The 24223-nt window shown below is 46.1% G+C and overlaps 2 protein-coding genes across 4 annotated transcripts; one reads left to right on the plus strand and one right to left on the minus strand.

Annotated features, from left to right (window-relative positions):
* Positions 1-785: 785 nt before the first annotated feature.
* On the minus strand, positions 786-14177 carry adar (adenosine deaminase RNA specific). 3 transcript variants are annotated; one of them, XM_083679326.1, is made up of 16 exons: positions 14068-14177; positions 9140-10938; positions 8614-8879; positions 8155-8350; positions 7696-7844; positions 7039-7174; positions 6527-6765; positions 6228-6384; positions 5801-5969; positions 5465-5558; positions 4982-5098; positions 4538-4668; positions 4256-4438; positions 3280-3392; positions 2761-2888; positions 786-2550 (listed from the first exon to the last, which is right to left on the minus strand). In XM_083679326.1, the coding sequence occupies exons 2-16, from the start codon at positions 10799-10801 to the stop codon at positions 2154-2156; spliced, it is 4137 nt and encodes a 1378-aa protein (XP_083535452.1). In that variant the 5' UTR covers positions 10802-10938; positions 14068-14177; the 3' UTR covers positions 786-2153. The 3 variants fall into 3 exon arrangements, with proteins under 3 accessions (XP_083535452.1, XP_083535453.1, XP_083535454.1); XM_083679327.1 differs by lacking the exon at positions 14068-14177 and adding an exon at positions 12212-12547; XM_083679328.1 differs by lacking the exons at positions 786-2550; positions 2761-2888; positions 3280-3392; positions 4256-4438; positions 4538-4668 and having other exon boundaries at positions 4684-5098.
* A 1815-nt stretch (positions 14178-15992) lies between these two features.
* LOC310811230 (neuronal acetylcholine receptor subunit alpha-7-like) lies at positions 15993-22967 on the plus strand (the record flags this gene model as incomplete). The annotated part of the gene is made up of 10 exons (XM_083679332.1): positions 15993-16044; positions 17983-18122; positions 18311-18355; positions 18442-18551; positions 19779-19858; positions 19979-20146; positions 20429-20623; positions 21426-21517; positions 21704-21808; positions 22021-22967. The coding sequence occupies 10 exons, from the start codon at positions 15993-15995 to the stop codon at positions 22924-22926; spliced, it is 1893 nt and encodes a 630-aa protein (XP_083535458.1). The 3' UTR covers positions 22927-22967.
* Positions 22968-24223: the final 1256 nt, after the last annotated feature.

Consider the following 24223-nt stretch of genomic DNA (forward strand, 5'->3'; position numbering starts at 1 on the left):
TATGTAATTAACAGAAATCAAACTAAAGTCTGCTACATAACATGAATAGATGCAATTTAATTAGATATGTTGCTATGCAGAACACACTGTAATGGTCAGATAAGAGATACTGTGGGGAATATGTCTTAAGCCCTAGCCATGACTAACAGGTCACCTGGGGCTGATTTGATACTGCCTTGCTCTCTCTCTCACACTCCCCTCTGGGTATGCTATGTTGACACCTGGGGGTCACTTACGGTACTGCAGCGCTCTCTGCAGGATATTGTTCCAGTCTCTCTAAGCTCTCTAAACAACACCCAGACAGGAAACATTCCTCAAAGTCCCACAAATGAGGCTGGATCACTTAGGAATACATACACCCCCCTCATTTTCATGTCATTGCATCAGTGAGGAGAGCAAAGCTGTGCAAAAGAACACTTCCTCTTTGAAGAGTGGGCCTTCCTGTCTTTGAAGGGTGTAACGGTATGGAGTCTCATCTGAGCACATACACACAGAATAGAAAATAACAGTGGGGATCCCTCTCCTACATGAGCTGTCTGTCACTCTCTCTGTAGTGGAAGTACAGACAGGAGACAAGTAGTGTGATCAAGAAACAGCAACCATTACTGAAAGAGTCTGAGCATGCAAGAGAAAGAGAGACTGACACCAAATGTTATCAAACATGTTGACTTTAGTGTGTATACAGTATGCTACATACATGTCTTTGTGAAACAATATGTTTTGTCTCCAGATGAGAGACACCTTGTGCAAAAACAAAAAAGGATTTGAACACACACACACACAACTCAGCTTGACAAGTCTGGTCTTTTTAATCTTTTTAAACACTCTCAAGAAATCCTATCCATAAAAAAACAAAACACTTTCCATGTTCGTTGCATTAAAACATTTTGAAAAAAATAGACAATATAAAATCAATTTTAGGTATGACTTACAAAATATATACATAAAATATATACATATACATACACACACAGACATATATACATACAAACATCCATATTTGCATATACATCTGTGTGTTCATGTATTTGTATGTACATGATGTATATATTGCATCAACCTTCTAGCTATGTCGCCATGTCAATGTGTTTGATCAGACCGAACGAAAAAACATTACAACAAACCTTACCCACTGAAACTGGTCGTCCTTATTTGGCCATGCTAGAGAGGATGAAAGTATAAAAACTTTTTTTTTTCTTTTTTTCTTTTTAAACCACAAATGCTATCAGCACGAGCAGCAATGTTACAGTGTAGCTACACGACCCTTGACTCTCGATGAAGAACAAACACCTAATCCGTCAGGCCAACCTCCATCACTCCTGTCCTCTCCAGCATGGCCATCTAGAGACTACCTTCAACAATGGGAACCAAAAAAGCACAACAGAGAGGGGGAATAACAGATTGATTATGATCGAGTAGATAACATAAGCGGTTTCTATCTTTCAGAAGAGAAATTATGGGATGGCTCAGAGGAAGTGTTGACCTGCAGGAATGGCGCCAACTTGTCGCCATAGTAGCGGCATGTGACAGAGGGCTCGGTCGGGGTGTCTAAATGCTACAAAGCAGGTTAAATGTTAGGTGTGATCGGTATCTATCCTTAGCTTGATAACATGGGACTACTCAACAAAGAGAGAACATGAGACGGAGGGTAGAGTTTCACAGCACTGGAGCCATTTTGCTTCAGGAATGAACTCTAATCAATAAATCAAACAGTGGCGATTCTGTTACTGGTTGCGACATCTCTTATTCACCTCACCAAGAGGTGGGTTCTTTTACCAACCCTGTCCCTCATGTTCAGTTCACAAATACATTATTTTCTGTCTCACTCGAAACGGATGTGTGCTGTTCTTGTTTTCTTTAACAGTGACATTCACTCGTTCGATTGTGTCTACCTCCTTCTCTCTTTCTTGCTGCTGTCTAACCCCAACCTGTGAGACTGTCACTCCTCTCTGTCATTCTGTCTCTATCCATCACTCACTCCATCTAGCCTCCACTCCGCTCTCTCAGGAAGATGCAGAACTTACTGCAAGCGACTCTTTCTGCTCCTCTTCTCTCTCTTCGCTCCCAACTATCCTCCATCCTTCTCCCCCACTACTCTGGCTGGCCCTCACCCCTTCGCCTTCCCTTCCTCTTTCCATCCCGCCTTCCTCTTTCTACATAGCTTGTGTTTGAGCTGTGCCATACCACTCCTGGCTGTGGCTGTACTCAGCTGCTGCTCCGCCATAACTGTTGTTGTTGTTGTTGCCATATCCCTGGTTGCCCACAGCAACATTCTCTCCTGCCTGCCCTGCACCTTGTCCCTCATAACCCACCCCTTCTTTAGCATCGAAGCCCTTCTCCTCCAACGGCTTGCCGATCCAGGCACCGTATCCATGACTGCCCAGGGCCTGAAAGAAGTGCTGCTTTGCAACCTGGAAGGACAAGGCAGCCATCTTGGCGTGGGAATAGGAGGGCAGAGCCAGCAGGTCGGGGCGACTGCATCGTTGGCATAGCGACCGGAAGAGGCGGAATAGGTTGGACTTGGAGACACGTGACACGTCCAGTTTGGGGCTGGGGAGGGAGAAGGGGGAGAGAGCAATAAAATGAAAGGGTTGTTGTAAAATGACTTGAACTGGAGTCAACTCTTCAGATTAGGTAGCATTGTCTGGATTGTTCACAGCGTCAGATAAGGCAGGAAAACACAGCCATCAATCAATACAAATACACTGACTTCTTTCAGATCTAGATTTAGTCAAGTTTTAGTCTAGTTCTGGTCCGTACCCGTCTGTTTTGCCCTTGGTCCCGTCCAGAACCTCCACAGTGATGTGGTCCGGATGGCTCCAGTTCACACTCGACTCCTTAGTCTTCACTGTGTGACGCGTAGAGTCATACACACTCACCCTGCCAACCTACAGAGACAGAGAGAGGGGAGAAAAAGATTGTTCAATTGGATTAATTAAGGCAATTCAAATGACTCTGCAAATCAAAAACGGAGTGTAAAATAGGAGTTGTTTGCGTGTCAGTTTGTATTAATGGCTGGGCTGGGTGCTTGGGCTACACCTCTGGGTGATTGTGTAATGTGTGTGTCTGTGTGCCTCTGGGTGGTTGGGTGGTTGTGTAGTATTGTGTGTGCGCCTCTGGGTGGTTGGATGACGTGTAGTGTGTGTGTGCACGCGTGCCTCTGGATGGTTGAGTGACGTGTACTGTGTGTGTGTGTGTGTGTACCTCTGGGTGGTTGTATAGTGTGTGTGTGTGTGTGTGTGCGCCTCTGGATCATTGGGTGACGTGTAGTGTGTGTACCTCTGGGTGGTTGAGTGTGTAGTGAGGAGGAAGACTTTTGGCAAAGGCCTCGCCGTCTCTGGCCAATCGACAGCAAACTGCTCGTGTCAGGTGACCGTGGCTGTACAGGTAGCCTGCAGGGAAGAACAGAACAGACAAAGAAAACAATAGAAACAAAGGGAAAGAAGTAGGGGGAAAGGAACAAATGATTGTGTTTAGGGGTGAAAGAGTGAGAGAGAATTCCTATGACTCATTCCATGTTCACAAGCCTGTTTTGAATATTCACATCACATAGTCAGATCTAAAACTACAGCAGGAGAGGAGAAGAACATGGAGAGATTGACTGTGTGTATTCAAACAGTCTAATAGGTGAGCCATGGACTGGTTTGTTAATGAGTAAGCTTGCTACACACAGTATCAGTTCAACCAGAAAGCTAGGCAGAGCTAATGCCATATTTCTTACACCTATCCAGAGATGGAAAGTAATGAATTACAACTACTGTCATTACTGTAATTGAGTAGATTTTTTCAAGGATTTGTACTTATTTGAGTATCATGCATTACAATACAATGATATCCATAGCAGAATCAGACCAGCATTTGGCAGCCTCTGTTAAGGGCAGGTTTTTAATTCAAGAAATAGCAGCAGTGCCACAACTGCACTCTGTCTGTCATATTCAATAGCGAGCACCGCGTCTTAAGAGGCCAATTGAATTAAAGTGTGCAAAAAATCTAAACAATGATTGTTCATAAGATTTAATTTTGGTGATGAAATGCAATAATCAAGTTTTTTTTTTTATGTTTTATGTAACGCAAATTACTGAGTACTTTTTAATTAGCTCCTTTGTCCTATTAATTTAGTTGTTTCCGAGACTAGAACTGAAGTAACTAGTACTTATACTTGAGTAGGACCACTTGAGTAGGACATCAGTACTCTTTCCACCTCTGCACCTATCCAATCATTTCAGATCTTCAACGGTCCCTCAATGTGTCTTACCCAGAGTGATAGAGCTCAGGTAGACCGGATGGAGGAAGTGACTCAGCAGCGCCCCCTGCAGGCCCAGGACGTTCCAGCGGAGAATCTTGTCACTGCAGCTCATGGTCCTCAGCCTCTCACCATGCTGGATGCCATCCCAGGTGGGCACGATGGCACTTGACTCCACTGGGATGGTGCCCTCACCTGAGACCACATCACAACATGTTTCATGTTGAGTGGTTCTACATCAGCTGAGATGTCTCTGTTGTCCTGCTGAGGCGAGGTGGCGGTCGTGTGTCTTACCGTTTTCCACCTTGGTGCGAAGCTTGCCTTGCTTGGCGTTCTCAAACAGAGGCTGGTGTCCTGCCGCTCCGTCCTCCGCCGACTCACTGCACGACTTGTCAAACAAAGCCCCGTCCCCACATGGTGCAGTACTGACACAAGGGGGGGACGGGGGGGGGGGGCGAGAGAGGAAGGTGACGGGAGTGCAAACAGTTTACAATACAGCTAGTTATTAAGAGAGCATTGGGGAAGAGGGGGTGAAGGAGAGGAGTTGAGTGGTAGGAAGAGGAATAGATATATTCTGTAGGCCAGTGTTGATGATCAGGGCTGTGTGGGTCTTAACATAGAAACCATTTAGGGAACCACTGCCTTAGCAGTGCCCGAATAGAGGGCACAAGGAAGTCAAGGAGGGGGAGGGGAGGAATTAAAGAGTGAGGGAGGAAGAGACAGATTTCATAATCCCACCTGATGTAGAGGTGGAAGGTGATGTCAGGTTTGATCCGGAGTTTGTTTTCCTCGGCAGGCTCAAATATACTGTCCTCTGATCCTTCACAGTGCTTCAACAACTCACTATACAGAAACCTGACAGAGAAAAGGAGTGCATGAAAAAGGGAGAGTGAGGGAGAGGGGAGAGAGGGACGGTATAACACATTTATTTGACTGACTCAGATCAAACTGACAGATGTGTGGTTTAGAAATGGATCTGGACAGGAGCCAACACGAGAGGAGAAAACTGGCAGAGAAACAGAGAATCTCCAAAGTAGCGTTAATACACTCAATGACAACCAAGATGGATGCTGCGGGCACATTAGCACCCACATTTCAGTCTGTAATTACTTCACCACTGACACAGGACACCCTGAGGAGTGGTTGAGAGAGAGAGAGAGAATGAAAGTATGGAAAGTGTGGGGGAAAGCAGAACGAAAATGGACAGATCTTATTTCCTACCTGACAAATCCCCTTCTAGAGATGATTTCTGCATGGCAGTCATTAACCGTGTCCCCTTTAAGGCTCAACTCCTCCCCTTTAACGCAGCGATTTCCTGAAGGTAAAAAACAACAAAGAAAACCTCAAAATGTAAGACACAAAAACATTCCATCACAAATAGGTGTTATTCTCTCTAAATCATGACTTCTGGGTTATGTGTGGCTTTCTGAAGAACACAGCCATTCATCAAATGTGAGAAACTCCTGGACTGCTTTTGAAAGAAATTCCCATCCTGGCCTATTTCCTCTCTCAAACTCGTTTAGTTTGTCTCCAGCGGGTGCAGTGACAGTGACGTACCCGTGCCTAGACTGACCACGGTGCCAAGGCCCTCTCCCCTCCTCATGGTGATAGTGGCCAGGATCTTGCGTCCCAGGAGGCTGTGCTGTATGCGTGTGGTCAGTGCGTTGAAGCGCTGGTGACTCAACATGGCAATCTGGTCATGTAGAGTACTACCAGTGACAGGCAGCTAGAGAGAGAGAGAGAGAGAGAGAGAGAGAGAGAGAGAGAGAGAGAGAGAGAGAGAGAGAGAGAGAGAGAGAGAGAGAGAGAGAGAGAGAGAGAGAGAGAGAGAGAGAGAAGGGAGTCTTTAACCTGTCTTGTTACTGTCTGAACAAAACAAAGCAATAGGTTATGGTAGGATCACTGCATCTGCCTGGGGGTATTTGTGGTGTAGTAATAACAGCATGGGTACTAATACCATATGAAAAATTACACAAGACGTCACCTCTGCTGGGGTGAGTTCACCAGTGCGGGCCGCCCTCTCCGCTTCTCCAATCAGAACCCTCAAAGCGGCATCAGCCGCTTCCTGTTTCCCCTGCTTCTTATTGGACGCACACACTGGGGGAAACCAGCGACCACCCAGCTTTGCCTGGTACGTAAACCTGAGACGGGGGGGGGGAGAGAGAGAGAGAGAGAGAGAGAGAGAGAGAGAGAGAGAGAGATTATGAGTGATCATCAGTAGGATATGGGTCTTAGCGGCATGGAGTATATGGATAGTGAGTGAGTGTGTGCTTGCGTGCTTACTTGGGCTCGTGCGCTGGTCCTGACTGCCCCACCAGTCGGATCTCAGCAGCGAAGCCCCTGGCCCTGGCGTACTCCAGCAGTCCAGACACAGCATTGTTGTTGAGGTGGTTGATGAGGTCTCCCACCCCGGCATCATGGGCCGCCCGCAACTCCTCAGCAGTGAGGGGGGGCAGGGAGGGGCAGAGGGGTAGGGAGTCACCCCCCGTACCATCACCTGCTGGACCCAGGGGCAACAGGGGCTGGAGGAGGGAAGGGGGCCGGGGAAGGAAGGAAAACAGGAGAAAGGGATGGGAGATGGATTAAGGCATAAAATGGTGAAGCTTTCCGTGAAGACTTTTTTTCAACCATAGTCAGTCGTTTCAAATCTGTGTATACGGAGTCAATGGGGAAGGGATTAGGGAACTGAATTGATTATATTGACTGGGCCTCCATCTCGATCTAGCTTTATCAGTTATCCATTTCTTTACATTCATCCGAACATCTCTCCTTCCCTCCTTTCTCTCTCTATTCACCTTATTAAGCTGCATTCTACCATCAGATGTTAACTCTTTCACTGCCTCCTCTGCGGCGAGCTGGCGTGCTGCCTTCTTACTGGGGGCTGAAGCTTCCGGACACAGGCTCTCTCCAATCTTTACCCTGAACATGAACCTGGAGGAAAGAGAGGAGAGAGGTTTGAGTTGTTTCCTAGAAAAGAGTAGGAGGAAAAAAAGGGGGCAGACGTAGTTACACTTAGCGTAATCACCGCAGGACTATCACCGGTCCTGTGTCAATGAATGAGAGGAAACAGGAGAGAAAGCCTCTTTGGGCTATTGAGATGCAGCAGATGTGGTCACAGAATCACCACTGTAGGACACTGCCAAAGGGATCCCAGCAGTGTATAAGGGGAGCTATACATAGACAGGAACAGAGCTGGTATTGTATCTCTCAGCCTCACTGCAGAACACTGCCGAGGGGGGGATACCAGTGAGATGGACAGAGATGGCATTGTGTCTCAGTCAGCAGACTGCAATATTTAGGCCACCCAGGATAGAAATAACTCCACCGGGTCTATGGGGAGGGAGGAAGGGAGAGAGAGAGAGACTGTGGGGCATCTAGTGGACCCTCTAAGCCTGTCCAGGGATGACTAGACAATGACAAATGATAGAGGGGGGATGAGTAGCTCTCAGTACCGTGGGTCGTGTGGTGGTCCTGCCTGGCCAGTGTTGATGAACTCGATAGGGCTCCCCGTGCGCTGGCTGAACTCCATCAGCATGGAGACTGGGTTCTTACCTCCTGGCAAGGAACGAGACAGGGCCTGGGGAGGACCCTCCACACTCGCCTGACAGAGAAAGAGAGGAAATTACGAGGGAACAGACAACAAGGGAGTGAGATTATTTCATCCATTTGTCACAGTCAAGATTAGCTTTTATCTGTAAACCTGCCAAATAGTGGAATTGGAGTGATATTCCTTTTCCAAGTACTATGGAAACTGTATTCCCATCCTATAATGTGTGTTTCGTTAAGATTTCAACCTGTGATGGGATTTCTTCACACTCCGCTGTAACAATCAACTCCCTCCACACACACTTACACACACTTACACACACACACTTACACACACACACTTACACACACACACACACACTTACAGTGGAATCAGTAATGGGATCCATGGCTTGGTCCATCCCGGCAGTGTTTCCCTCCTCCCCCTCAGCCCCTCCTCCCTCCATCTCCCGTTGCAGGATCCGAAGGGTTGCTGCTGCAGCGTCTTTCTTTGCCACCTTCTTATTTGATGCTTCGGCTACAGGGAACAACCTGCTGTCAAGCATTACCTGCATACGAAATCTGGGAGAGGGAAAGATGGGGTGGGGAGAGAGGGAGTGAGGAGAAGCGGGAGAGAGGGACGGAAAAAGAAGATGGAGGGAGAAACAGGGAATGGTTATGGTCTAAAATATAACATGCTACGTCACATCACTTTCCCTCACAGACATATCGCTGCGTTATGTATTAGTGTCCACTTTTGTTTTGATTGTTTGTTTCTGCAGACTATATCCCCTTTCCTCAGACAATAACATGTTGGCCAGAATTGAACTTGAATTATCACTGACCTGGGGTCGTGGGAGGGCCCTGATTGGTCCAGAAGCAGGAACTCACAGGTGTGACCCAGGTATTGGGCATACTCCATGAGGCCACTGACCGGGTTCTTTGTCCTCACTTCCTGCAGTTTTGCCTGCAGGTTCTGAGGCTGGGGCGCTGCCAGGGACACGGCAACAGTTCCCCTGGAAGACATGTCTGCATTAGTCTCCCGGCGGATGGCGTTGAGGAATTCTGGGATGTCGTCAGTGGCCCACTGCCCTCCGTTGGTGTCCTCTTCCTGATTGAGGAATAAAAGATGGAGAGGAAGAGAGGGAGGAGGAGAGAAGAGAGGGGGGGGAGAGAGGTGATGGCAGAGGTAGGGAGGTCAGTGTAATCGGGTAAGGCTCCAACTCTGGCATTTGAACTTGGGGAATGTGCTCCAGGTCTGGGAGAGGGGTCTCCAAGAGTGAGGAAGTTGGCAGGGAAATCCTCCTCAGCCCCTGCGCTCCACCCTCCCTCAATATCAGCATGACCCCTCAAGTGTAAGTTTCCACCTACCGCCTCAGCATCCCCCCCGGACGACTGCGGACCCTCAACGCACGAACCCACCTCCGTCCCTGGAGGAAATGGCTCGATTCCGGTCCCAACAACCATCTGCTCCACTTTTGCGCATCCTGCTTCGCCTTCCTCTATTTTGATTGTATTCCCCACAGCTGTGGCGCTCTGTGAGGCCTTCAGGCTTCGTTCCATCCTCTCTCTGCGGTGGTCTGACAGCTCCCAGGTATGAGGGGTGACTTCACTGTTCTTGCTGACCTCCCCTTGCCTCTCCAGGGCATTGAGTGTGGGGTTGACCTTAATGGCAGTTCTCAGGCCTAGGTTCTTAGCTATGACCAGAGATGTGGCCTCCCCTACATCCAGGAGGTACTGCATAACCTGATCCTTCTGTTCCCTGCTTTCCGCCATGTTGAGAGGGTCAAGATTGAGGTCAATGGCTTTGCTAGTAGTACCTATAACAATCGGTTGTTGTTCCTCCTGGCCTTGGGATTGTGGTTCTTCTGAGTCTGATACTGAAGAAGAGGATGAAGAGTCGTAATCTTCCTCTTGCTCCTTTTTTACAGAGAGGAGACGAGTTTCCTGAGACTCTGAACCTTCTCTCTGTTGGGAATGTGAGTCTTCTGGTTTGGAGTTTTGGCTTCCCTGATCTGTCTTCGGTTCACTGTAGAGAGTCCACGCTGGAGGACTGTCCCCTTGTTTTGAAGCTTTCCGAGAATGTTCAAGAGCGTACAGGGTTCGGTTGACAATCTTTTTTGGCAGACGAAGCTTTTTCGCCAATAACCTTGCTTGGAGACTCTCACTGGGGCTTAACTCGGTCAAGGCTCTGATAACCTGCTCCTGGATATCAGGTGTTGGAATCAGGGAACCCTTAGTTTTACTTCTGTTGCTTGAGTTACTACTACAAACAGAAGCTCTGTCAAAGCTATCCCCTCCTCTGTAGGACCTCCCTTCGCTTAAGGAAAAACTCTGAAAGCTATCAGACAGAGACGAACACTCAGCATAGTCCTCTTTGGGTCTCCACTGTCTATTGGAGTACTGGTTCTGGTAGTTAGTCTCCCTCTGGTTCTGGTTCCAGTACCGAGGGCCTGTCGTGCCTCTAGAGGCTGTTTGACAGGGTGGGTTGTACCCCAAATCCCTGCTGTTCCCCCAGGCTTGCCCCCTGCTGTAGTCCACTCTACCCCCGGTGTTGCTGTTGTGGTGGGGGGGTTTGCTGTACCCTGACTGGCTCTGTGGCTCGTTCGGTATGTTGGAAGGCCTGTTTGGTACACCTCTACCACAGCTTTGTGCCCCCCCTTGGTGGCCAACCCTGAACTGGGGCGCCTCAGAGATCTCTCCTCTCAGGAACTGGGTCTGCTGGTGCAGAAAGGAGTTGGGATTATGGCCAGAGCTGGAGTTCTGGCAACCCGATCCGTTTGACACCACCTGGTTTGAGGCTTGGACTGGGCTGTGGCCAGGTATGGGAGGGGCAGTGGGGAAGGGAGGATGAGACAGAGAGTGAGTGGACACTAAACGGGGACACGGGCCAGAAAAGGTGTTTGAGTGTGGGACCTGTAGAGGGGGAGCTCTGTGGTGAACGGGCCTGTAGTAATGCTGCTTGGTGTCTAGGTAGGGGAAGGGGGGTCGCTGGTAGCGCTCTTTGTAGGGCCCTCCTCTACCTCTGCTCATAGCGCAGGGGTCAGGGCTTGAGAGTGTTGGGGGCGCTGGCTATGCAGCATACATGTATTAGCATGTATATCAGGCACAGTTCGGCAAATCCTGGCAGAGTAGCTGGATGGGCAAGAAGGCAGATAGATAGTCAGCACCTAAGAGAGAGAAAGATGGGATTAACTTTAAGGAATATGAGCAAGAAAGAACGAAAATTGGGCTTTTATAAATAAGTAGTATGGTGTGGGAATGAGGTAAGAAAAAAACAATACATACTAAGTGTAGAGGATGTGACAAACAAGACTTTATCACACTGTACCACTAAGCACTGTAAACTATCCTGTCTCCAATACTGTGACTATGTCTCTACCATGACTGAAACTATATCCCTGGGTAAAAGGCTAGAGATGAATAATTCAGAGTTGTTGTGACTATAACCATTTTATTTCTGTCTTAAAAGAATTTGCGGATTCACATGGAAAGGGAAAGTGAGACAGTGAGTCAGAGAGATAGGAAAATAAAAGGACAAATTCAAGGACATAAGTCTCTCCACTCTAATAAGCACGAGGAGAGGTAGATCTAATAGGCTAGTACAATTCTGAAGAGAGATAAGGCCCATAGAACTACATTTGTCAAAGATCCTTTTAAATAATAAGCATCTGTGTTAAAAAAACAACAACCTAGCACTGCCTTTGGGGCACATTTAATTACCAGTAGAGCAAACTAAGAAATAGCCTTTATTTAATGTAGGAGTATACTGTTAATGTGTGCCTATTGAATAAGAAATGCATGCAAAACTGTCACTTTGAAACATAAGATATGATTAAAGCACTACTGTTCATACCACAGTAAGTACATTCTAAACACTAATAATATAACTGACAACAAGCTCACTACGGGTTCCTCAGGCCGGCATCAACTTCTCTGTCACACTACCCCGACACAATAGCTATGAATGCCACCATATTATTATAAATAACTCGCTCTCGTTAGTCTAACATTAACAGTAACGGACAGCGCTAGTTCGCCCGCTGCCCCCGGTCAAACCGGTCTCTAGCTGACTCAACTTGACCCTAATGCAGCGGAGCACTCGACTGCCAAAATAACAACCATGGCTAAAAAATCCGCTTTTAGCGCGGCCTCTCTGGGCTATATGAATATGCATATGCATATTCAGTAGACACAGGCTAGCCAATGCTTTCTGCCAAATTCATGTTTGTTGCTTGACAGTGTTTCGCCCCAAAACGGAGGAGTTTTACTTTGCTGGTCTTGACCAGTCACGACTTAATTTATTTTGGCTAATATGGCCAAAATAAAACAAGTAAGTGCTAATTAGTTGAATGCAGACATGCTACTATGCATTGTAAATAGCAGTAAAAACGTTACTATACAGAAAAAGTCAGAACAGTTATCCTAATTTGATGCACATACCTGAAGGTTTGCTTGATAAAACAACTGAAAAACTTCAACTGCCCTGATGGTGGCAGAGAGGCGAGCACGGGTAGATTGAAGTGTTCTATCAGGTGCGCGTGCCGTCGGGGTCAAAAGGTGAGTCTAGCTCAACAGTATACATACAATTTATTTTCTACATTGAAAATATAACACAAATAATAGGTAGCTATAATCAAAAAACGAACGTTTCAACTGTATTGTTTCTCAAACGCCTACTGTTTTATACCATACTAAGGCTAAGCATACTCGTTTTAAAAGAGAGATATAGAAGAACCATTGCTTTGCTAATAACTCGATATACCAGCCGGTAGGTTGTAAAATTGTGTTTCTAGTATTACAAACGCACAAAAACGACAACATTAACGGTTTCTAAACTCGGTCGCTAGCAGCAGAAGTTTCGGTTTCCTTTATTTTGAAACGTATTGTACACTATCAGGTTTCTACTGTGTGACACGTGATCCTCCACGTCATGCCATTAATTCTTTCATAGCAAGTTCCGTTCCAACATTAGAGCAATGCAAAGCACCTGGATGTTTGTGTACACGTATATATTAAAAGAAAGTGTCTTCCCTTACCCTTTCATCGTGCCATATTATAGAGTATTTCCCTCCATCATGAAATAAATATTTAGAGTTTGCATCACAAGATGTGTGAAAACAGATGGGTTGTTGATGAGGACATTGATTGAAATGCGTCCATGGGTTGTCTATTCGTTATTTGACCACTGTTATGAATGCATTCCCTATGTAATACGTTCCGTTATAAACACAAGTATCGGTTAATTGTGTGTGTGTGGGTGCTTGTTTCGGCTTTAGTGAAGGAGGTAGCCTCGTAGAAGTAGAAGGGACTGATAGAATTCATCACTTATATTGATTGTACTAAGACAAACGTTTGTTTCCCCCCTGCTGGCCCTCATATTCTCTCTCAAAAACATTTCAAGTTCAATTGCCCCTTCACTCTCTCAGCAGCGGTATAGCAGATTGCTTTTGTGACTAAAACAATGCAATTGTGCAAAGCAGATGTGTATAGGCTGGAGCGCTCTTACACACCCGATTCCTTCTCGCACAACGCTCCAGCAACAGATAGAGAACAGTTCTCTGCTCTTCATCATAGGTACTCGTTGTACTTAAGTGACAGGTCGAGATCGGTATTATTGCCTTATCAAAATAGAATAAAACACATTTGGCTATTGTCTGTGGAAAATCGTCACTCCCTTTGCCACTGAACGGCCATAGAGTGTAAACAGTGTTGCTCATTTTTCTAAATCTTTTATAATCCCGACCATTCCCGGCTGCATATCGTTCACGCGCAGCCGTATCCCTCCTATACATTTTTGGAGGTCCTCCCTTTCAGAACAATACGCTTGAAAAACCTCTAGTTTGTAATATTGATAAGATATACGGTTTGTACTTAGGCCTACTGGTCATAGTTCGCTTACCCAAACAAACACAAATTAACCGCTGGAATCAATGAAACTGCATTCAATGATTAGATGCACGCATGGTCTGCTAGTAGCTAGCGAGCTAGCTGGCATCGCACTTGTGCTGTTAGGATAATAATTCATGGATGCATCATGCATGAACAGATTAACTGATATAGCAAGCAACGTTACTTGACAAGCAACGATGCAACACAAAGGCATCAGTCACTAAAGCTAGCTATCTTACTAGTTAGATATGACTGCTGCTAGCAGCTTGGGCATCGTTCTTGCACCACGCACGGGCGTGCAAACAACCGATAGCCCTATTTCAAAGCAATGCAGCAGCACAAACGCAAATCGTATCTCAGCTAGCTAACGCAAAAGGTAGGATAGTTAAACAAATGCAGGTATTTACCTGCGCTTACGAATTCAAGCTTTGGGTGCTTTCATGGGAGCTTCTGCTACGCAGCGATAGAAACAACGGGGTTAGAAACTCGATGACATCACTGGCTTGCGACAGTTTACTTGGCGCATTTCGACTGACGCGCAGTGTTTCTGCCCTTCGCAATGATGTCTCCCCCCACCCCCCCCCCCCCCCTTGACCTCATGTTGCAGTTGTTAACATTAGGCACTAAAGGTGAAATGTGCAATAATAAGGTGACCGCCTAACCCTCTGACACAGGTGTGACTGTTTTACTACCACTGTTTTTGTGGTGCAGGTGTGTTAGAGCACTCGCCTCTGCAGCACAGTATGCCCCCCCTCACATATTTTCTTTCTCTCAATGGTGGTGGGATAATCTTTCATGCCCCTTTCATGTTCGCTGTGGCATGTGCGCATGGATGTGACTAGGAGAGTACTATAACAGTTAGGCGACCTGAACTGTCCCCTAAGGCCCGGCCTTTGTGGTATATAGAACACTGGCCACTGCAGCACCTATATCGGGCACTCATTAAGTCTCTATGCTACACAGGGTGCCATTTATTACCAGTGCCTTTTGGGGGTAAAGCGGGGTCAAATATAATCAATCAACACCCAATTGTACATTACCTGAACCTTTGGAAAAAAATAAAACAAACAAAAAACCTAGTTTTGCTTTCATGATTGATGTGTAGTTGATTCACTTATTTTAGAAAAAAATTACTTATTGTAAGTCACTTTGGATACAAGCATCTGCTAAATGACTTAAATGTAAAATGGAAACGTAAGCCTACTCAATTTTACATCTAGAAGGATTTACTGGCTTGTTTGAAACTTTGAGAGAACCTGAGCCCAAGAGGGGGAGTCTGGCTGACCAAACAAACTGATGTGACTAACATCAAGACCAGACAATTTTTCTTCTGGAGACCCAAATCCATTGGGGTCATATGGCTTGGGTCCTGGCCAGAAACATACCTTGTGTTAACTTAAGTGTTCATGGGTCTCCATAAAACTCCACAATTTAGGTGGTCAAAGAGGATCTGAACAAGTGCATTTACTGACCTGCCCAGTAGGTGTCAGTCCCACTCCACTCCCTAACCGATTGTTAAACTAAAGTGGTAGCAACCGATGTTGCCTAATCATTAGTAGGACCACTATAGTGTAAATACATTATATGTTTGATTTCAGTGCATGATAATAATCAGTTTGTCTGTCCTGTGTTTTTTCAAATGCTGATGATGGAAAGAGAGAGGGGTATGCAGTATAATCCAATACAACACTGGACACAGTGAAATAGCAATATAAGGAAAGTGAATGCTCTCTAAATCCAAAGCATCTTGTGAGTGGTCTTCATCAGGTTACAAGTGCCCTGTTCCTTTATCTTTCCCTCTTCTTCACTGTCTCTTTGCTCCTTGTTATGTCTCTTCCCCACTCTCCTTCCCTTCACACCTCATTGCCTCAGCTCACTGGAGACTGAGAAATAAGGAGAGAGAGAGGGATGGAGGGAAGGAAGGGGAGGGTAGAGAGAGAGAGAAAGAGAGAGAGAGAGAGAGAGAGGCGCAGGCGAGGGTACAAGGACAGAAGCGAGAGAATGGAGTCTTGAACGGAGAGAGAGGGAGAGGAAGAGAGAGAGAGATGTGGTTGTAGAGTTGAGTGAACAGAGAGTTGTGTATTGGGAATATATGAATATTTCACCTCTCTTCCTGTATCTGATCCACCCTCACACTCACAGTTATTCTGTCCACAACAGAGGGAGGGAGCCTCTGTCCCTTTGCATCAAAACCTGCTCCCTGCATTTCTCCCCCTCTATCTTCCTCTTCTCCCTTCTCTCTCTCCCACTCTCCCTGTGTTGCTGCCTGACTTGCTCCGGACCTGACCTCCTCCTCTTTCTGCCTCTCTCTGCTCATGTGTAGGAGTGCAGCATGAGGCAGACTGTTGCTATCTGTCTGTTTGGACTCTCAGCCCTGTTCCACGGTGAGTGACCTCAAATTTCCATGTCGAAAAATGCACCAACAAATACTCACACACTCGATTGTGTGCGAGTATTTGTTTGTGCATGTGTGCTTATGTGTGAACACATATTGTGCCTGTTCACGTGTATGTGTGTCCTGGCACATTGCTGTGTGTTTGTTTTTACATGGTGTGTTTGTGTGTGTGTGTGTGTGTGTGTGTGTGTGTGTGTGTGTGTGTGTGTGTGTGTGTGTGTGTGTGTGTGTGTGTGTGTGTGAATTTGTTCTAATCCACTGTATTATATGCATAGTGATACAGAATGTTTGAGAGCATGATCATCAGCAGTGTCTCTGAAAGGGACATTACACTCCAAAGCATATAGCTGAATCTACACAACTCATATTGCTATTAGACTACCTTTGAGGTCTAAAAGCATCTGACCAAGTTTGATATTTGGAGTGTATTGTCCCTTTAACATGAGGTCACTAAGTGGCCCCCTGATATATTAGAACTGAACCGTACAATTGTCAGTATTGATGTAATTCTACTGGTTAGCAGAGAGGGAAGAGAGAGAGAAGAGAGAGAGAAGAGAGAGAGAAGAGAGGGATAATTAGATAGAGGAAAGGAGGATGTATAGGGAGAGAAACTGAGAGCGATAGAACCCTTTCCATCAGTTATTGGTTGATTTATTCATCAGGAGACTGTGCATTTAATGATTGACCCACTGTTTAGTATTGATATAGCACCAGTTAGCATTTCTATATTGATATGGTACTATCGATATTGGTACTATATATGGTACTATCGATATTGACATGGCACCATCTTCCATATATACACGCACATACACACACACACGCACACACACACACACACACACACACACACACACACACACACACACACACACACAGTGCTGATGTTTCACCTCTCAGTGCTCATGATGCCAGCTTTGCTTTTTCTCTCTGATGTTTCAGGATGAGAAGAACCAGGTTCTCATATGGTACTATCTTGCTAATATATATATTGATATAGTACCACCTAGTACTGTATGTTGATATAGTACCATATCGTTAGTGTATATTGATATGGTACCATCTGGTTAATGTATTGATATGGTAGTGGTGTTAATGGATGTACACTTTATTAATTCCGTCAGGGTCATTGACATGGCATGTGGAGGCTGAGGGGAGCACATTCAGTACATCCTCCTTCTCCTTCCATATCCCTGCAAATGTTGGCCTACATCCATAGAGGAGCATCAGAATGAAATCAGCTGTACAGAGACACAAAGTAGGACACAATGGGGGAGCAGGGGGGATGATGGAGTTTGATGACAGGCTTGAGGCTGAGTGGGACAGTTTCTATTCCTGCTGTCAGAGCTGTCTGTCTAGAGCATTTTAGGGTTTAATGGCACCACTATTTCCAGGGTAGAATGGAGCTGACATCTTAACGGCCCCAGAAAGACTGTAACTGTCTGCTATTGATCGATCTAGGTTACGATTGATGAGGCCGTCTGGATACGTTCCCACTCTTCTCCTCTTCCTTCCTCACCCCGTCTTCCTCCACTCCCCACTCCTCCTCTTTTTCCCCAGCCCCATTCAATCATATATCTTCTTCCTTTTTCAAAGCCACTCCATTTAAAACCGTTTCCAATCCTCTCTTTCATTACTCTCTGATGATCACTCCTTTCTTTCTTGTTTTTTCCTCTTTTTCTCATCATGGTCTTATGTCATTTATGCCCCCTGCTTTTTCCACCATTCTCTCCTACCTTTTTTCCTTCATTTCTATGTATTTCATCACTCCATAGTTGTCTCCTCAGACACTTCTCCTAACTCTCTATCAGTGCAATCACACCTCTTTCATTGTCCTCTCTCTGCCCTCTATTTATCTCTCTCTCATTTTTCTTTCTGTCTGCCTGAATGTAGTTGTCTCTTTGTAACTGCCCCCCCCCCCCCTTAGTGTCGGAGCAGGGTCCACACCAGCGTTATCTGTTGAGAGAGTTGCTGAGGGACTATAACCGCATGGAGAGACCAGTGGCCAACGACTCCCTACCACTCACTGTCCGCTTCTCCTTTACTCTCATACAGGTTATGAACGTGGTACGTTCCCTATCCACCCACACACACACGCACGCGCACGCACACGCGCACGCGCGCACACACACACGCACACACACACACACACACACACACACACACGCACACACACACACACACACACACAGTGCTGATGTTTCACCTCTCAGTGCTCATGATGCCAGCTTTGCTTTTTCTCTCTGATGTTTCAGGATGAGAAGAACCAGGTTCTCACCACTAATGCCTGGCTTCAGATGGTGAGTGTGTTTGTCAGATTTAGTTTGTCTCTCCCTCCCTGTGGGTGTGTCTGTGTGTTTGCAACCCTTGTCTATCTTCTCCACAGCACTGGTATGACCACTACCTCCAGTGGAACCAATCAGAGTACCCTGGAGTGAAGAACCTCAGGTTCAGTACAGACCAGGTCTGGACTCCTGATATACTGCTGTACAACAGGTGAGTCGGTAACACTTTACATTAAGGTCACATTTGTGCTTGCCAAATATGCAGCTTGCAATCAGGAGCCAGTTATTAATGCTTTATAAATGCACTTATAAATGCCTCGAAAACTTAGCTAGCTAGCTATATGCTAGATATTATACTGCACAATAATTATGCTTAATTACAAATGTTTGTAACTCAATAATTAATGTAGGTAAGTCATTCATAAATGGTAAATGTTGTTACACTTTACATTAAGGTCACGTTTCATCAGTTAGAAATATCGGTAACCCATTAATAAATGTTAGTAAGTCATTCATAAATTATCAACAGTGTTACAGTTTACATTAAGATCTTTATTTTTTTATTTTATTTTGTCAGTTACAAATGTTGATAACTCATCAATAAATGGTTAACAGCGTGACATTTCATCAGTTATACATGTTGGTACGTCTTATATGGTATATTATTATATTATATTATTATATAGTCAGAGGTTTTCTCCCCACAGGATAGAAGAGTACTCACGTGATTTAATTATCAATGTGGCCTACTAATTGATATACCCAAACCTACTCAGAGCACTAACCACACGTCAGTGAACACAGAGAAGGGGTAAGTAGTGTATGGATATATCAACAAATAAAATCAGTGAACCTGCACGGTGGACATGTTTAAATGAGGAACGTGTTGACAAGGACATCAGGATTTTAAGGGCCATTGTTAAAAAAACATAGTGACAGCTGTACTTTGGGAGATTTTTACATTGTACTGTGTGTAAAGATTTGGTTTGGTGATCGATTTGGTGCCAGCCGAATCATCCCCACAATTCAGGAAATAACTTTACAAACTGTGCAACCACTGTGCAACCATTGCAATTCATTTTTGCATGATTTCACATCAAGGTTAGTTTTTAAAGCATTTATAAGTGCATTTATAAAGCATTCATAACTGGCTCCTTATTTGGCAAGCACCAAGTGAATATCGAATAATGTAAACTGAACTGGTTATTAATGATTTATTAACTAATTCTAAACCATTTATAAATCCTTTACAAATGTGACCTTAATGTAAAGTGTTATCAGTGAGTCACACACACACACACACACACACACACACGCATGCACGAACACACTAACACACACACACACACACACACACACACACACACACACACACACACACACACACACACACACACACACGCATTGTTCTGATTCTTTGTGTTTTATTACCCCTCAGTGCTCATGATAAGTTTGATGCCACCTTTAAAACCAATGTGCTGGTGAACTCAAGTGGCTTCTGTGAGTACCTGCCTCCAGGTGAGTCCATAATAATCAGTATGTGAACCAACCCATTCATTGAATTTTGGTATTTTGTATTTATCATATACTGTATCAGCAAGATGTTAATTCCTACCACCCTCTCCCTATGCCTCTCAGGAATCTTTACAAGTACATGCAACGTGGACGTGCGTTGGTTTCCGTTTGATATCCAGCGCTGTGAGCTGAAGTTTGGCTCCTGGACGTTTGATGGTTGGCTGCTGGATCTTCAGATGAAGGAGGCTGACGTGTCAGGATACATGCCCAACGGGGAGTGGGACCTGCTGGGTGAGAGGGACTGCCTGCCTCCTGCAGGAACCAGACACTACAGTCACCCTGTATCATCATCACCTCTCTCTTCCATGGTACTATCTTATCACTCCCCTTTCTTTTTTCATTTTCATGCCTCTTCTGCCCTTCTGTCTGTCTCTCTCTCTCTCTCTCTCTCTCTCTCTCTCTCATTCCTTCCTGAGAAGGACCTTATGATGTAACAATCTGTATTATGGCTGCTGTACAGAGCCCAACCCTTACATCTGCCCATCCTTCTTTCTCTCCTCTCTCCTTCCTCAGGGGTGCCTGGTGATCGCCACGAAGCGTTCTATGACTGCTGTACGGAGCCCTACCCTGACGTGACATTTGTAGTAACTATCCGTCGGAGGACTCTGTACTACGCCCTCAACCTCCTCATCCCCTGTGTTCTCCTCTCCTCCATGACACTGCTGGTCTTCCTGCTGCCCGCCAGCTCAGGAGAGAAGATCAGCCTCGGTGAGAGGGAGGAGTGTAGGGGGGAAGGGGATGAGGGATGAAGGGCAGTAAGGGGGGAAGGGGAGAAGAAAGGGAAGAAGGGAGGATGGGTAGAGGGGGGGGCTGGGGTAGGGAGTTAAGGGGGGAAGGAAGTGAGGGATAATGGGGTGAGGCAGGGTGAAGGAAGCAGCCGTATGATATTTTACACTGTACAGCTCCTCCTCCGGCTGGCTCGATCGGGGTGATCAGAGTCAGGCTGGGGGATGTTAAATCCCACTGGACTGTTCTTATTGTATATAATGTTTCAGATGTCTATTTTATTAGATTATTCTATTGTCACTTGTCTATGTCTATTTTATTTTGTTATTCTATTGTCACTTTATTTTGTTGTTGTTTGTGATGTGAGCTGCTTTAACGCCTTAATTTCCCCTCTGGGATCAATAATGTACCTATCTATCTATCTATCTATCTATTTATCTATCTATCTATCTATCTATATTTGCTCTTACTGTAATTGCTTCTCTCCCCCTGAATCCCCCCCTCCCCTGTCCCATCCTCTCTTTACTGTTTCTGCTGCTCTATTTAAAATGTTATGGTCAAAAAGACAGAGAGTAGAAGAGAGGGGAGGGCTAGAGATGGAGAGTTGGAGGCTTGGAGAGAGAGAGACCTGAAGGGAGAGAGATATGATGTGCATACACATACTGGCTTTCCATGAAAGAGGGTATAGGTGCTAGGCAATCCAGGTATTTTATTTCCCACCCTAAATCTTTGTCTGTCCTGCCTCTCTCCCTCCTCCCCACCCATCCCCCTCTCGTCCCTGTAGGTATCACAGTTCTTCTCTCCCTGACTGTCTTCATGTTGTTGGTCGCAGAGATTATGCCAGCCACTTCAGATTCCATACCGCTGATAGGTCAGTGTGTGTGTGTGTGTGTGTGTGTGTGTGTGTGTGTGTGTGTGTGTGTGTGTGTGTGTGTGTGTATGTCAACCCTTTATACCAACCCTATCATACCATGATATTTATACAAATGTCAGCATGTGTGTGTGTTTGTGTGTGTGTTTTCATTTGTGTGGTATTCTCCCCTGTCTCTCCTCCTAGGTCAGTACTTTGCCAGTACCATGGTCATCGTAGGGATGTGTGTAGTGGCGACTGTGTTTGTCCTTCAGTACCATCACCATGACCCTAACAATGGAAACATGCCTCATTGGGTGAGAGCCTGTCTGTTTCTACACTATCTGTCTTTGTGAGACCCTTAAACCCTGTGTGTGCCTCTGTTTCAGTTCAGTTGGTTTTGCTACAGTGGGATCCCTGTTCCCTCTAATCTGTGTGTATGTGTGTTCTTCCTCTCTCGTGTGTGTGTGTGTGTGTGTGTGTGTGTGTGTGTGTGTGTGTGTATGTGTGTGTGTGTGTGTTCTCTCAGGTGGAGCTGATTCTCCTCCAGTGGGTTCCCTGGTTCTTGCGGATGAAGCGTCCAGGAGAAGGGGGTGATCCCATAAATCTCCACAGCCCCTCGGAGTCACTGACCAAGACCATCTCCTCCCCCACCACCACTAGCACAACCTCCCCCACCCCAGCCCCCTCCATCCTCCCCCAAAGCCTCACCTCTATGCAGGCTAGCTTTGCTCAGCTCAGCCACCCCCTACCACACCCAAACCCTCCCCTCCAGCCCAACCACAACCCAAACCCTAACCAAAACCTCCACCCTAACGTCCTCCCTAATCCTAACCACCCAAATCTACTCCCAAACCGAGACCCTAACCAGAATCCAAACCCAAATCCTAACCCCCATCCGCAGCCCAACGGACACCTGCCTTACATGGGCTTCCAGAGTCCTCCAGAGCCAGACCCAGTCCAGAGGACCGGCACTATTGGCCGTGGAAGAGGAGGAGGATGGGGAGGAGGATGGGGAGGAGGAGGGTCTGACATCACCCCCAACAACCCCACCTCCATGAGATTCGGGAGCCCCCCTCTGCAACTCCCCTCATCTCTCGACCCCGACCCCGACCCCTCAGCTTCAGGTTCCAACGGTCTGGAGGCCAGGGCTGGAGCAGGCGGAGCGGGTACGAGCCAGGCCCAGGCTGGGATGTTCCAGGATGGGGTGGCAGACGCCCAGCTGCAGGCCCTCCTGGTAGAGGTGCGGTTCTTGGTCGACCGTGTTAGAGAGCAGGACCGCAGAGGGAGCGTAGCAGAGCAGTGGCAGTTTGCGGCTGCGGTTATGGACCGTCTGTGTCTGGTCGGGTTCAGTGTGTTCAACATCATCTGCACCATCGCCATCCTCATGGGTGCACCAAACTTTGGAGAGGCTCTGTCAAAAGACTTCCTGTAAGGAGAGAGGGAGAAGGACAAGATGGAGGAGGAGGGAGTGGATAGAGAGATGCTGAAGAGCAGGATCAGAGAGAGAGAGACAGAGGAACAGCAGAGAGCAGTGTCTGATGCTGGTGATGATGACAGTGAATTGAATGACAGATCCTCCACTGTGCTACAAATGAGTCGAATGGATTATGACACATGCAGTACTCACATGACCTGAGTAGTAATCACACAACAACAATGAACCTTTTTGGATTTCAAACCAACTTTATTATGCACATCACTCAACTCAGTGATTCCACATGATTCTATATTATGGACGATGTTTAGATATGTACACTGTTCATTATCTTACCAAGTTGCTCTGGATAAGGGCATCTGCAAAATGACTAGAATATCAATGCAAATCTGATTTTTAAAAATATTTTATGCTTTACTTGAGGAATGTGCTAAGAAGCCTATCCAACCTTTACATGCTTACTAAGCACATATCCTATCTTTGGTCTTAGGGCCCAGTCTGGCTCCTTTATAGGGACTTAAGTGTCCAATTCCTCATTCATAATGATCATATTGTCTTGTAGCCATGTGGTAATGGATGTGTGTGTGTGTGTGTGAAGGAAGCGGGGTGGGCTGGCATCAGGTTTGATGGCATAGCTCAGCAAAGCTTCAGCCAAAAGAACACACACACACACACACACACACACACACACACACACAGACACACACACACACACACACACACACACACACACACACACACACACACACACCTAAGTTAACATTTTGTTAACTATGCACAAGAAAAGTATAGTTTTGCCAACAGATTCTGGCAAGAGAGTTGTATTTTCTCTGCTGTCATGCAATGGATTTAATAATGTTATTCTCCCACTGTCTCTTATACAGCTCTGTTCATAAATAACAGAAAACTAGATTTTGACTGGGTGTCTGGATTCTTGAACAAAGCTAGGTAGTGGCAGGCAAGAATGTGTGTTTTGCATCCCAAAATAAAATGTCTCTTATTCTTTACTTTCCAGTCATGTCTCTCGTCTCTTGTCTTTTCTGGCCTAGTCTTCCTTCGATCGACTGTAGTTAAAAGGGACGCAGAGGGAGGGGGGGTGGGGGTGGGGGTGGGGTGGGGTGTAGGCAGGGAGAGCAGCAGCGGGTAAAATAGTAAAGGAGGTGGAGGGCAGAGAGAAAGAGAGGGGCAAAGGAAGAATCAGGAGAGAGAAAGATGCAGAGAAGTGTGGAAGAGAGAGAGAGAGGGAAGAGATAGATAGGACAAATACACAGAGAAAGAGAGAGAGGCAGATAGA

The sequence above is a fragment of the Argentina silus genome (genome assembly GCF_951799395.1).
Source record: "Argentina silus genome assembly, chromosome: 10".
In the NCBI taxonomy this organism is placed as follows: Eukaryota; Metazoa; Chordata; class Actinopteri; order Argentiniformes; family Argentinidae; genus Argentina; species Argentina silus.

Excerpts from the sequence above, each read along its gene's own strand:
- adar (XM_083679326.1), bottom strand. The coding sequence starts at position 10,801 with ATGAGCAGAGGTAGAGGAGGGCCCTACAAAGAGCGCTACCAGCGACCC. Across the intron at positions 4,439-4,537 it reads TCGCACCAAGGTGGAAAACG|GTGAGGGCACCATCCCAGTG; the intron begins GTAAGACACACG and ends ATGTGGTCTCAG. Across the intron at positions 2,551-2,760 it reads ACCAAGGGCAAAACAGACGG|CCCCAAACTGGACGTGTCAC; the intron begins GTACGGACCAGA and ends CTCCCTCCCCAG.